Source organism: Salvia miltiorrhiza, chromosome 2 (genome assembly GCF_028751815.1).
Source record: "Salvia miltiorrhiza cultivar Shanhuang (shh) chromosome 2, IMPLAD_Smil_shh, whole genome shotgun sequence".
NCBI lineage: Eukaryota > Viridiplantae > Streptophyta > Magnoliopsida > Lamiales > Lamiaceae > Salvia > Salvia miltiorrhiza.
This window is the reverse complement of record NC_080388.1, coordinates 305,947-320,117: the sequence shown is the minus strand read 5'-3', so window position 1 is coordinate 320,117 and position 14,171 is coordinate 305,947. Positions and strand designations below refer to the sequence as shown.

Below are 14,171 nucleotides of genomic sequence, written 5' to 3'. Positions count from 1 at the left end.
TGATCCTTTCACGAAAAGCTTACCGCAAAAAACCTATGAGAAGCATGCTCGAGGGATGGGATTGCGGTTGATGCCACCCACTTAGAGAAAAACTTTCAGTATAAGTGGGAGAGATGAAGTGAAGTTTTTGTAATAGCTAGTATTTAGACACATTGTATACTAAAAGTTTTGCTTTAGTATAAGTGGGAGATTGTTGGATTTGTATACTGAAAGCAAGAACTTTATGCTTGTATACAATGTTTCCTGTTATTCACTATTTTTATCTCCTATCTGATTGTGTTCATGATTGCATATGTATGTTCTTTATCTCTGTATAAGTAGATTATATGGTGTGTTGTAGATCACAGAAGACCATATAATTGGAATAACCTTAAGAGATATAATATGATCACAGCCGAAATAACTCTAGGACAAGTTATTGGTTTAGGCTGCAGTATAGATGGAAGTAGTCTGTCTTGGCTACTTGTCTATACTGGTACGTCATTACGTATTGATAGGACCACAGTTTGAGATGTATTCTTCTATCTGACTTAAGTGAAGAATCAAGATCTCGGTGACTTATAAATCTTAATACTAATAAGTATTCAGATATATATGTTAACTCGTGTATCACTTTGACTTACTATGGGTGAAAGTTATATACTAACTCGAGTACTCTGTATCTTGGGTGATAGCGGTTAATATATGATATTTGATTATCTGTATTAGTACCCGTATCCGGTATAGGATAATGACATCCCCTTAAGGAGCTCAATAAGGTTTATTGCGCTAAACCCTGCAGGTTGATTAAGTTCAGGCGTAATAATAAAGATTGAGTGGTACTGCTTAAGGAATTATTAAGAGATTAATTAATTTAAGCTGTCAGAGCTCTAATTAATTAATGGATGTCGGATATTTTAAATACGGAGATTTAATAAGTCTAAATACAAGCCCCGACTCATCACCGGCAATAAAGGGGTAAGTCAGTATCGGTTCTCTAGTGGAATGAACTGATATTTATAAATTAATTATGGTCTGGGCTGACCATAGATAAATTAATTTATTTGAGGCCCATCTTTATTCCTTGTATCTGGTCCCTGGGCTGGCCCAATGTCTCCTAGCCCAAGTAGGGCAGAAAAACGCCTACACCCTAAAACTGGCGCCCCACTCTTCTTTCTGTATTTTTAAATACAGCTGTCAGCTCTCAGGAAAATACACTGATCAAAATTAGGGTTTTGAGAGCAGAGAGAGGGGGCGCAGAACGTGATTGGCTTTTCTGCCTTGGGAGTTCTCATAGTTCGTTGTCCATCCAACGTTGGGAATTGAGCGGGATACAGTCGAGAAGATCAGAGCTGGAGTCTGAATCATTCGACGCGATCATCAACCATCTGTGCATCCGATTCTCAAGTAAGTTTTCCTAACACCTGTGTGCAGCTGTTAAATTCATAGGAGCATGTTAGGAATTAATCGTTGTATGATGAATTAATAATAATCCAAGAAACGATCAGCGGGCAATCGAGTATTAATTCAATTTAATATTCCTTCAACCTAAAAAATGTCCTATTTTTACGAAGCTTATTAATTAGTGTCCTATTTTACTCTAAAAAATAATTAGTGTCCTATTTTTACAAGTCCGAAAGTTATTGTCCTAATTTCCAAATCAATCTAAGTTACTGTCCTAAAAAATCTCCTGACTCATAAACTGAATATTGACCAAGTAAAACATAAAATTAAATGTACTTCATATAGTGAGGACCCAAATTGATTAGACTTTGGGTTTGGAATAAATATATTACCTATTAAGGCAATTTTGATCATGTTTGGAGATTGCAACCTCGTGCAACCACTTCCGCTCAATCTTCCATCACCGGTATACCCTCTTAGACACAAACATTCAAAAGAGCCGGCAATATTTTTGCAATAAGAATATGCATCACATGGATTATTTGCACATTCATCAATATCTGATACAAAATTTTACAAATTATAAAGATTAAGTTTATTCATAAGATAACTCATGTAAAAAAAAAAAAATCATGTAAAATTTTCACAAAAAAATACTAGAATTGGATATTGTATATATGAATATAATTTTCTTTTACTACGTAAAAAAGGCTAGAATTAGATATATATATATATATATATATATTGTCTATATATATATATATATATATATATATATATATATATTGTCTATTCTCTTTTTTTATATTGGCCATCAAATTGCCCATCAGACTCTAAAAGATCAAGTTATTGGCCAACGAACTTTTGGACTCATACCAAATTCCAAAAAATTAAAAATTTATGTATTTTTGGCTAAAAAAAATAAATCTAGTTAAAAATCAAAATTTGAGTCTTGTCCGTGTATCTATAGGCAATTAACCCCAAAAACTATTAGAATACTAACCTTGGCAGCCTGGATGGAGATAAGCATTTCCTTGGTATCCTTTGGAGCAGTTGCAGAGGTAGCCTCCAAGCGTAGCATCATAATCGACACAATCAGTGTTTGCCTGACACACATAATTAGTCGGATTCAATTGCGCTTCTTTGCAATTCAACTCACCAATCCTCCAATCCAATGCTGTGCTCGGGTATTTTGTTCTCGAGAACAGAACATCAGGTGTGATCCCCGTTGAGTTATTCATCAAGGGAAATGAAGAAGTGTATATAGTATTTTTTTCAATGTATTCAACGAAGGCGTAGCTACAAGAAAAATTTGTACGTGGCCATCGTCCGCTTAGGTCGGTTAAATTTGCTTCAAGGTAATTCGTGCCTGCAAATCCACTTAATTAGCTTGGCTTTCTTTTATATAACTTCAATATTTCCCAAGTTATTTCCTTTTTACTAAATGTCTGTTTTGAGAAGTATTAAAGAATGCGTATTGAATAGTATTGTATTAAATTAAATTTCCAGGGTGCATCGAGATTTAAACATACACAACTTTAGGATTTTTAGAGGGTAGTTTTGTTTAACAAAAAGTTAATAATTTCCACAAGAATAAAATTATATTAATTCTAAGCAATTTAAGTAAACAGACAAATTTTCCTTTTTAATTATTTTTCTATCATCAATTTTCAGAGTTTATATATAACTAGCATTTGCATCCCGTGTAATGCACGAAATATATATATATATATATATATATATATATATATATAAAATCGATACCAACTAGATTATCATATGCATAAATATAATAAAAAAATTATTTTAACTAAATATATTTAAACTGAATATTGAAAAAAAAAATTAATCGCAACATTAAAAACAAATATTATGAAAATGCAAAACTAATAATTTATAAAAAAAATAACAACATTAAAAATAGATATTATGAAAAGGCAAAAATAATAAGTTAAAAAAATAAAAAATAAAAAATAAAAAAATAGAGTTATTTAGAAAAGGATGAGAGAGGAGAGAGGAGAGAGAATTTTTAATAATTTTAATCTTTAAATAAAAATAACTTTTATATTTTAAATTAAATATTTATATAAAATATATCAAATTAAAGCTATTATCGTGATCTTTAATTTTATAAGCATATTAAATATTTTATAATTAGTCAAAATTTAAAGTTTTAGAAAGAAAACAAAAAGATAAAGAAAAATGAAATAAAAAGAAAAAATATAATTTACAAATAAACCTTCGATTATAAAATTGCTACTCAATTTTAAAATTGATTTCAAATTGGGAGCTGCCTTTTTAATGTAACATAGATATTGCAAACAATAATTTAAAAAACCGCAAACCCTTATCTTCTTCTTCTTCGATTCCTAATTTTTTTTATTTGAATTTCTTCTTTATCTCTATCTTGTTATTCTTCTTCTTATTTCCATTGTCTGCATTTTTCTTAGAAACAAAATATGAAATATGAAGTGATTATTACCTCTTGGAATTGGTACCCTACAACAAGCTTCACCTCCCAAAGATGTTGTTCCATAATCGCACTGTGCGTTATCGTATTCGTAAATCCATGAGTCGGAGCAAATGGCTGCGCAGGCGGTGCGAATAGAAGCTAGATTTGTTTGTCCAATAACCGCCACAGCTGTATCATCGCAGCCAACGGCAGTGATCCAGTTCTCTTCTGATAATCTATATTGACTTCTCATCAAGTCAAGTGTCAATCTTCGCTCCTCTGCCTTGCTTATTCCATTTTCATTGTTGTAGCAAGTTGAAGCTAGGTTGAGATAGTTGACCAAAACTTTTGTTGAATTCAGCTCAACGATTTCAGTGTTGAAAATGGCGAGGTAGGCTTTTGGGGGGTTGGTGCTGGTGTTGCAAAGGATTTCAAAAGATGGCTCCAAGCAGCAATTTGGCCCCACTCCAAATGGATATGGAATCGACACTTGCCCACATTGATCTAAGCATCCATATTTGGCTATTGAACTTCTGGAAAATGAAATTGCTGGCAAAGAAGCAAAGGAGTTAATGCAAATTTATTTATGTAACAAATTTACATAAATCCACCATGCATGTATTGTAAAAAGAATAGTGGGATGTTATTAGAGATAGTAGTGAGATGTTATATTTCTTTAATTGAGATTAGATATATATGAAAGGTCTTTCTTGGAGCCTATAAATACTACATGGATCAAAGAGGGTGATGAACAACAATTCCACAAGTTTTATAGAGTCTATAAGTTTCCTCCGTATTTTATTTTGTGTGTTTTATCTTTTTCATTCTGACACTTAATTATTGAAATTGTACCTATCCAACAATCAATTGTCTCGGCCACACACAAATAGAGTAAGCAGATGTAGTAGCCCGCTCTTTTATTTATGATTAAGATTAGTAAATGCGATATTTAATTATTGCATCCTCCAGTAATGTTAATCCAGCTGAGATTCTGAATTAGATATTTCCACATGAAATGATCGTGAATTATTCATTGAGTAGACAATGATTTATTTTCTAGAATGATAACTGACTTAGCAAAGTCAGGTTATTAATTTTATATGCTATAGTATATTATTTCTATCTATTTTGTTACTTGAGTCGTAGATTTATTCCGACTTATTAATCTAATTAAATCTACAGATTTAATTTAGATATTAGACGACATGTGAAGCGAATTGAATTTACGGATTTGATATAGAATTAGCAGGCAAGAAATTAGATATCGATATTCAAGATACGTGATTAATGGGAATAATCAATGTTTGATTGCAAACACGCAATTTTATTAGCAAAACTCGAGATTAGTATTATTGATACACAAGATATAGATTTATCGAAGACTGAAGGATTTTCTTCACTTTACTCCTACCATATAGCTAGTACACGCAGCAATAAAGAAAAGAAAAAGGGAAAAGGAAAGAGAAAGGTGCGTGTGTGCACATAGAATAAAATAGCTGCAACAACAGTAGTTCTGATAACACTCATGTCCCATCCTTTCCCCTGTAGTAGCTTGCGGCGCTTGCGGCTGGAGCAGTAAGGGGTCTTTCAACCACCCTACTGATAAAACATGTTATTATCATAATGCAGAGAATAAAGAGAAGCAAGATTATTGTTGTTGTATTGCTTACTTTTCCTTGATTACAATGCATCCTTATATAGTATAAGAATGGATAAAAAGTCTTACAAAATCTTCTTAAAATCAAAATACACACCCTTATATTCAATTCAAAGATCTAATCTTTGAATTGATTTTAATACTTTTGACTATTGATTCTTATTTTCAACACCTACAGCCACCCTACCTCTGTACCATCTCCGTAGAGTGCTCCAGTGTTCAGCCAACAACCATTCCCTCTTAGTCTCTACTCCAGCCAAACAACACCACATTCTCTATCACTTTGCTGTCCGAAGAGCATAGAATCCTCCACTTCGTACAGCCAAAGTCTCAAGGTAAAACCTGCTGTAATGCTTCATCTTCTTCCATTTATCTACCTGAAATTATTGAGACAACAAAATCAAATTATTTCAGTTCAGTTCATTCGTTCCAGTTCGTTAAACTCAGCAACAAATCACCAACCAATCAGTTGAACAGATTCAAGGTATTTCACTATCCCAAGTATTCAATACCAGTTCGTATTCATGTCAACATGATCAAGCTAAGGCATTACAACTATCAGGATTCATTCATGGATACTTCACGCTCTAGAACTTAGCAAAATCACCGAATATAATCTCATGAGCAAATGGCAGTTTATATGTAGTTTAAATACGCATAACTGAGTTTATACAAACAACAAGAGATTACGCCTTGTAGTTAATTCGCGTTGAGAGCCGATAGAAAGAGGGTCGAGTTTTACTTAGCTTTAGTGTGAGGAGTGGGCGACTGCCTGCTCTGAATCGGAAACGACGCACCTCCGCTCGGTCGGAACGGCGACGGCGCGACAAGGCAGAACCTTGCTGCTTGTCGGAGCTCGAATGACCGAAAAGGAAGGGCCGAACGCCGGAGAGGCAGCGGCGCCTCAAAACAGTCCAGCAATGCGGCAAATCTCGCCGGCCATCCAGTCGCAGCGGCGGCAGAGTTTCGACGGCAAGGAGAGCGGCGGAGGTGGAAAGGAATCAGGGCTCAACTCCCTGCCCACCTTGACGACTGAATCGAGACCCGAACGGCTCGGAGAAGAAGGCGAGGCGACGCCGGCTTCACTGATTGACGGCCAGAGAACCGCGGCGGCGATAGTTGTAGGCCGAGATTAGGGCTTTTCGTTCTGTTTCTCCAGGGGCAGATAGGAAGAAGTAGACGCCGAGCTTGATAGAGAGGAACCGCGGCGGCGACTCCGACGGAGAGTACGGCAGCGGCGACGGCGACCTTCAATTCGTGAACTAGGGCTCGCCCTTCTTGCCTTGGACGAACTGTCAGCAAGAGGGGTTTTGGGGAAAGGAGGCGGCGCGGTCAACGATTGGACGCCGGCAGCTCGAACAGCCGGAGAAGGAAGCGGCGGCGTCGGATGTCGATTGAATTTGAGGGAGAACCGCGACTGATGAGAGAAAGAGAGATAGGTCGGCTGATGCTTGAGAAAAGAGAGAGAGGCCGACAGATGGAGATGAGAGAGAGAGAATCGAATGGGCCGATTAAAATTTGAAGAAATGGGCCTTGCTTTATTATTAATTTGGGCCATGTTCTATATTATTTCAATTGGGCCTTTCATATTAATTATCCAAGCCCACTTCTACTTAATTAATTATTGGGCTGCCTTATGTTGAGCCTTTTAATTATTTGAACTTACACTATTATTTCCGTTCATATTTATTAAGCCCGATTAATTATGAGGTTATAAAGCGAATAAGCTGAAGTATTTATTTATTTATTTATTTATTTATTTTCTATCGACTACGAGGAGCGGGATTTATTTAATCGGCGGATTAGAACACCCTGGAGAGAACGGATAAATTTTAGTTAATTATCCGACTTCATGAGACGAGACTTAGCTTTTGTATAAAATCCGATAGCCTGAATTAACAATAGAAATTCCCTGATTATTATCTCAGAATAATAGTTCATGCATAGTTAAATTACGCATTCTCATCTAATTGAGAATTTTCCCTCGATTTAAAGTCTTACGTTATTTTCTCGGATTAAAGGTCGAGCGCAAGAACAAGAGCTCGTCAAGGAGTTACTAATCTGTAGCAAAGCTTTGCTGTCAGGTGGGCATTACTTTCATATATATCAAATGAGTTTAAATGTTACGTTCAAGCAAGTTATTTCATGACTAAATTAATTGAAGTTATTTCAAATATTGTCTTGCCATAAAATGTTTAAATTTTAGTATGATATCTATCTGCTTTGGCTTTGCCAATGATGCAATCGAATTCGGGTCCTGAGCAGTTGATAGCTATCCTGCCAGGACTAGTGTACACCAGTGACCGTGAGTCATCTAGCGGGTTGGCCGGTCAAGTGACCGTGAGAGGTGGCCACCTCTCCGGCACACAGTTCCAGATATGATAGATTACAAGAGAACTTAGACTGATCAGTCGAACTTTAAGAATCACAAATGAATTTAGTAAGCTTGGGCTTTTAGCTAAAACTCCCTTGCTGTACTGTTTATGATGGCATGACAATTTACAGTTTTGAAGCATGTATTTTTATAATTAGGCATACGTGCCCACTGAGTACTCTCGTACTCAGCCCTGCATATATTTCTAAATGTGTAGGTTGAATAGTGGCTGATGAAGATGAAGTGAAGAGCGGAGCTTTTGTCAAAAGTTAAATGAATGAACTCTTGGATACATGTCTTCATACATGTAATCAGATTATGTTATTCCGCTGCGTATTCTTAAGTAATAAGTCTTTTGAATTAAGTCGGATTTATCCGAACTTACTAGTTTGTTTGAGTCAATATGACTTAACCTCCGTTATATTATAAACATTCCTTTTGTTAACAATGATTAAATACTATCCTTCCTTGTTTAATTATTCCCCTTTCTACCCCGCTTCCAATCTCCCTCCCTTAGTCACGGTTTTTCCGGCTTAATTATCCTTAATTAAGGGCCGGTCGTGACAGCAGAGATACTCAAAGAAAATCAAGCGGAAAGTAAAGAACACAAGACATCAACAATGATTACCCAGTTCGGTGATAACACACCTACGTCTGGGGGGCCACGCCCAGTTCCAACAGTTCACTAGTGAAGATAAGAAATACAAAGGACTTACACGCGAAGACTCGATCTTCCTAGCCTCTATTTCTTCCCAAACCTTCACCTACGTGAATAAAATAAGAGCAAGATAGAACTTACTCACAGAACGTGACTGCACTTCAATCCACGTTCAAACCAACAACAATAAACACTCCAACAAGCTGGAGTACAGATAAACGAACAAAAAACCAACTCACGCTTCCAAAGAAAACTAGCAGGAATCAACAGCACACTCACACACGAACTGTATGCTCTCCTACTGCACGAAAATACTCTCTCAAAATAAAGAGAATAACAAAGATAGCAGCAGCACATTTGAAATCTCTTCATCACCAATAAATAGCCAAACCCTAGAAGAAGTTTGGGCTCATAGCGGGCTGCAGGCTCCAGACGGCGGCTCATCGAAGGGATTACTTGAGGCGACACTAAATAGGGTTCATAAAAGCCCTAGGAATAAAGACTCCTTAGCAAACTTGAAGGTCCAAGCCTATCTCAAACAAAAAAACCCGTAGAGAGAGAAAACTGCTAGACAAGAGACTGAAGAAGCAACTCTGGTAGAAACAGTTCGAGAAACTCCTGAAGAGACTCACTTTAGTCTACACAATGACAACTAAAAAATAGAGTATAGAAATACTCTAACAATCTCCCCCTTTGTCATTGGTGTAGACAAAACACATCTCTGCACAACTCATGAAGCATAGCAGAAAACGAAACAGAGTTATCATTAATACTCCCCCTCAATGTCATCAGCCCTACTCCCCCTCAAAGCATACAACCATAAGCAAACCATAAGCACAAAATATATATACTCCCCCCTTTTTGTCACAGCAATGACAAGGGACACCCATAACAGATACGAACACACCCAACATCCAAGATCAATAATCACGCAAAAAAAAAAAAAAAAACCGGGGACGCCTTAAGCATCAATAATAAGAGACTGAGTCACCAAAAAGAAATCCACTTTAGCATCACATGAGTTAATAGTGGTCCAAAAACAACAATCTTGATCAGATTGGATTTTGCTTGATAACAGATGCTTGATGAGAAAATTCATGATCTTCAGAAAGATACAACATCGGAGGAAACTTTTGATAAAGCACGAATATAAACTGATACCTTTGCTAGAACTCTTCAAACAACAGCAAGGTACCCGTACTTGATGAACAGATAGTCATAATATGCAGAGCCCAAGTCTTTGATGCCAAGATTCTGTAGGATCTGTGTAGGCCTTGAAGTGCGAGTTGTTAGTTGAGACAATATAACAATTATCACTTGAACGCTTTCCAGTTATAAACATTGTCTCACCATTCTTCACAATGCACTTATCCTTGTCAAAGCTAACACTCATTTTAATATCACAAAGCCGACTAATGCTGATTAAATTAGCTTTTAAACCATTGACAAGCATAACATTCTTAAGCTTCGGCATACCTGGAACATTTAAAGTCCCTTTTCCAATAACTTTCGCCAGAACACCATCTCCAAAAGTGACTTCTTCATCTGCCACAGCATGAATATCTTCTAGATATTTTGCATCTCCTGTCATATGATTAGAACAACCACTATCCAGATGCCATGAGTGTTGAAATTCAGACCTCAATGAATTTTGAGCCACATAACTCTGGTTCATCCTTGGTCGATGGTTTTGTGAGTTTCTCATGTTGATCTTGATGTCACGAAGAAAGAAACGACATCTGGGTCTGATATGTCCGTTCCTTCCACAATAGTGACATGTAGGAATAAAGGCTCGATTATGATTCTTCTTAGGAGGCAGATTTCTATAAGTCGTTGGCCTGTGAGTGTTTTGAGGAGGTGGACGATTTGCTTCTTTGGTTGGGATATCATTACTTTTGACACCATCATTTTTAGGAACCCAACCTTTTCCTTGAAATCCCAATCCAGTCTTGTTGCCAGCAACACGCCCATGTCCAAGTATCTCGTCCAGCTTGTCTGTTCCAGAGCTCATCATCTTGACCAGCTTCTGTTGATGCTCCAATTCTCCCATCTTCGATTCCATGGTCTGCTTAAGAATGTCAAGTTCTGTCTTTTGCTTCCCATACATCTCCTTATAATCATCGCGTTCTCTGGAAACATCATTAAGTTGCGTTGAGAGAGACTTGTTTAATTCCAGCATCGCCAAACATTTCTTATAAATCATGTCATAATTTTTCGCCAGGTAGCTTTCATCAAGTTCCTCATTGTCACTTTCAGTCTCTTCCATAGTAGCAACGTCCAGAGAGACTTTGGCAGAAACTTCCTCCACTTTCGCAGCATAAGCAACAGTTTTCTCTTCAGTGTCTGAATCAGTCTCAAGTTTTAGAGGATCATCTTTAATCTCCTCCTTCTTAGAAAGATCAGTAGAGCTTAGAAGTGCAACCGGTTCATCCTCTGAATCGCTCCCACTGTCATCCGTTTCATCATCACTTTGAGATGCATTGAAGGATTTATTTTGCTTCTTCAATGTATTCGCACATTCAGCTTAAATGTGTCCATAACCATGATATTCATGGCATTGAATTCCAGATTTTGAAGCAGATCCTCGTTCATTCTTCCCTTGAGATAGTTGAAAACTTTTTGCATTCTGAAAACCTCTACCTCCATCATTTCTCTTTTTGAACTTGTTGAAAGCTTTACCAAAATTTTTGGTAAAAAGAGCAAGAGATTCAATTAAATCATCGGAATCATATTTGGTAGAGACCTTCTTGCTATTTTCGGAATTAGCGACAAACGCAATACTCTTCTTCTTCTCAGTTCTCTCTGGCCGAAGATTCATTTCGAACGTCCTTAAAGAACCTATGAGTTCTTCAAGCTTCATATCACTGACGTCTCTTGCTTCATCTATGGCAGTGAGTTTGTAGTCAAATCTTTCAGGTAGAGCACGCATCACCTTTCGCACAAGCTTTTCCTCAGGAATTCTTTCTCCAAGAGAGAAACTTTCATTAGCAAGAGCAAGTAGTTTGCCATGAAAGATGCCAATATCCTCATTCTCGTCCATCCTCAGTTCTTCAAACTTCGTAGCAAGTTGCTGGAGACGCTGTTTTTTAACTTTAGAATTCCCCTCATAAGTACTCATCAGAACATCCCAAGCCTCTTTTGCATTAGCACACATGGATATAAGAGCAAACACTTCCATGGTTACTGCATTTTGAATATAATTCAGCGCCTTTTGATTGGCATTGGAAGCTGCCAATTCAGTAGTCGTCCACTTGTTTCTGGGCTTCAGTTTTCCCTCCTCATCACTTGGGGCAGTCCATCCTTCTTCCACAGCGGTCCAGGCATTCTCATCAACCGCACGAATGAAGGAAGTCATTCGCATTTTCCAGTAGATATAATTGCTTCCATCAAGTAGGAGTGGTCTCACAACAGACCCACCTTCTCTTTGCAGCGCCATTAAACACACGAACACAGCAGCGGAAAGAACAAGATAGATACACCAGGAATCAACACCGATAACTTGGGTGATCCCGCTCTGGTACCAATTGAAATTGTACCTATCCAACAATCAATTGTCTCGGCCACACACAAATAGAGTAAGCAGAGATACTCAAAGAAAATCAAGCGGAAAGTAAAGAACACAAGACACCAACAATGATTACCCAGTTCGGTGATAACACACCTACGTCTGGGGGGCCACGCCCAGTTCCAACAGTTCACTAGTGAAGATAAGAAATACAAAGGACTTACACGCGAAGACTAGATCTTTCTAGCCTCTATTTCTTCCCAAACCTTCACCTACGTGAACAAAATAAGAGCAAGATAGAACTTACTCACAGAACGTGACTGCACCTCAATCCACGTTCAAACCAACAACAATAAACACTCCAACAAGCTGGAGTACAGATGAACGAACAAAAAACCAACTCACGCTTCCAAAGAAAACTAGCAGGAATCAACAACACACTCACACACGAACTGTATGCTCTCCTACTGCACGAAAATACTCTCTCAAAATAAAGAGAATAACAAAGATAGCAGCAGCACATTCGAAATCTTTTCATCACCAATAAATAGCCAAACCCTAGAAGAAGTTTGGGCTTATGGCCGGCTGCAGGCTCCAGACGGCGGCTCATCGAAGGTATTACTTGAGGCGGCACTGAATAGGGTTCATAAAAGCCTTAGGAATAAAGACTCCTTAGCAAACTTGAAGGTCCAAGCCTATCTCAAACAAAAAAACCCGTAGAGAGAGAAAACTGCCAGACAAGAGACCGAAGAAGCAACTCTGGTAGAAACAGTCCGAGAAACTCCTGAAGAGACTCACTTTAGTCTACACAATGACAACTAAAAAATAGAGTATAGAAATACTCTAACAATTATTACACACTGAATACCCTCAAACTCGAACAAGACTTAGAGGGTGTTTCCTTCTTCAATGTGTTTGGCAAAATAAGCTCCTAAAGAGCATATAAGGTGTAAAATTAAGCTCTAAGCCTCTAAGAGCTTATAAGTTGCTCAAAAAATAAGTTCATCTACCTCAAGTTATTTTCTCATTATTTTATAAGCAACACTCATTTTACAAAAATAATTCAACTATAATTTTTTATTTTCATCATATATCATTCTAATTTCATTTTTCTTCGATTTTCTTTCACTAACAAAATTTTTCTTTCATTGGCTAAAAATTCTCTTTTTAGCTTAATTATAAGCTCAATTACTCAAAACACTTTGACAACTTATAAGCTATTAAGAAACTACATCTTATAAGCTCTTGAAACATCTTATAAGCTCTTTAAAATAAGCTTAGCAAAACACACTCTTATTTAGTTAATGAATGAAAGGTGAAACTTTTGCCAAATAAAAAAATGTCTCAAGATAGATGGGTCGCCCAAAAAAAGTAGTGTCTCAAGATAAGAAATAAACACAAGTGGGGAGAAAAAGAAACTAACTTTGGCATCCTCCGTGTAGGTAAGGATTGCCCTCGTAGCCTTGCACGCAGTTACACATGTATCCTCTATTGGAGTCATCATCAACACAAACACTCTTGTCATCTCCGCACGCGTAAGTTGCGGAATTCCTAGCTCGGCTGCAGTTCTCAGTCCCAACGATCCAGTCCAGCCGCACCACCGGTCGTCTTGTTGCTGATGCCCAATTATCATTTACCAATGCCGTTGAGTTATGGAGGTAGTACAACGGATACGAAAATATGGTGGTTTCATCCAGCTCCTGCATAAAGGCGTAGCTGCATGGGAAAAGCTTTTCACGTTGTGATTTCCCGCTCAAGTCAATTAATTGTGCTCCCATCACACTCGTGCCTGCATCAAATTTTAGGAAACTAGCTAGTAAATTAAGTTTACATTTGGTTAAAGTATATAAAAATTTCTACCATGCCAATTACCTTTATCGAGTCTTTCCTGGCAACAACCATGAAATGGGCAATTCCCGACGCCACCTGTACCATTCTTGTCGGCACAAAACGCTGAGCAGCCGCCGGAGACGGAACTTCCGTTGGATCGCAACACCATATCATCACAGCCGATGGCGGTGAGCACGTTTCCAAACGACAACGTATAGGGGGTTCCCGACAAGTTCAAACTCAAACTATTCCCATCATTTGCTGACAAATCATAGCAAGCTGAAATCATGTAGGGGTTTATGAGGCGAATGT

At 37.4% G+C, this 14,171-nt stretch overlaps 1 protein-coding gene across 1 annotated transcript in view; it reads right to left on the bottom strand.

Annotated features, from left to right (window-relative positions):
• LOC131012461 (wall-associated receptor kinase 2-like) overlaps positions 1-14,165 on the bottom strand; it is a 37,144-nt gene extending 22,979 nt beyond the window's left edge. The window contains exons 1-5 of the mRNA XM_057940415.1: positions 13,902-14,165; positions 13,453-13,818; positions 3,866-4,384; positions 2,387-2,752; positions 1,776-1,943 (exon numbers count right to left, since the gene is read on the bottom strand). Of these exons, the coding sequence (XP_057796398.1) occupies positions 1,776-1,943; positions 2,387-2,752; positions 3,866-4,384; positions 13,453-13,818; positions 13,902-14,148 (1,666 nt within the window). The 5' untranslated portion in view covers positions 14,149-14,165. The remainder of the gene's footprint in view (positions 1-1,775; positions 1,944-2,386; positions 2,753-3,865; positions 4,385-13,452; positions 13,819-13,901) is intronic.
• Between the last annotated feature and the right edge of the window lie 6 nt (positions 14,166-14,171).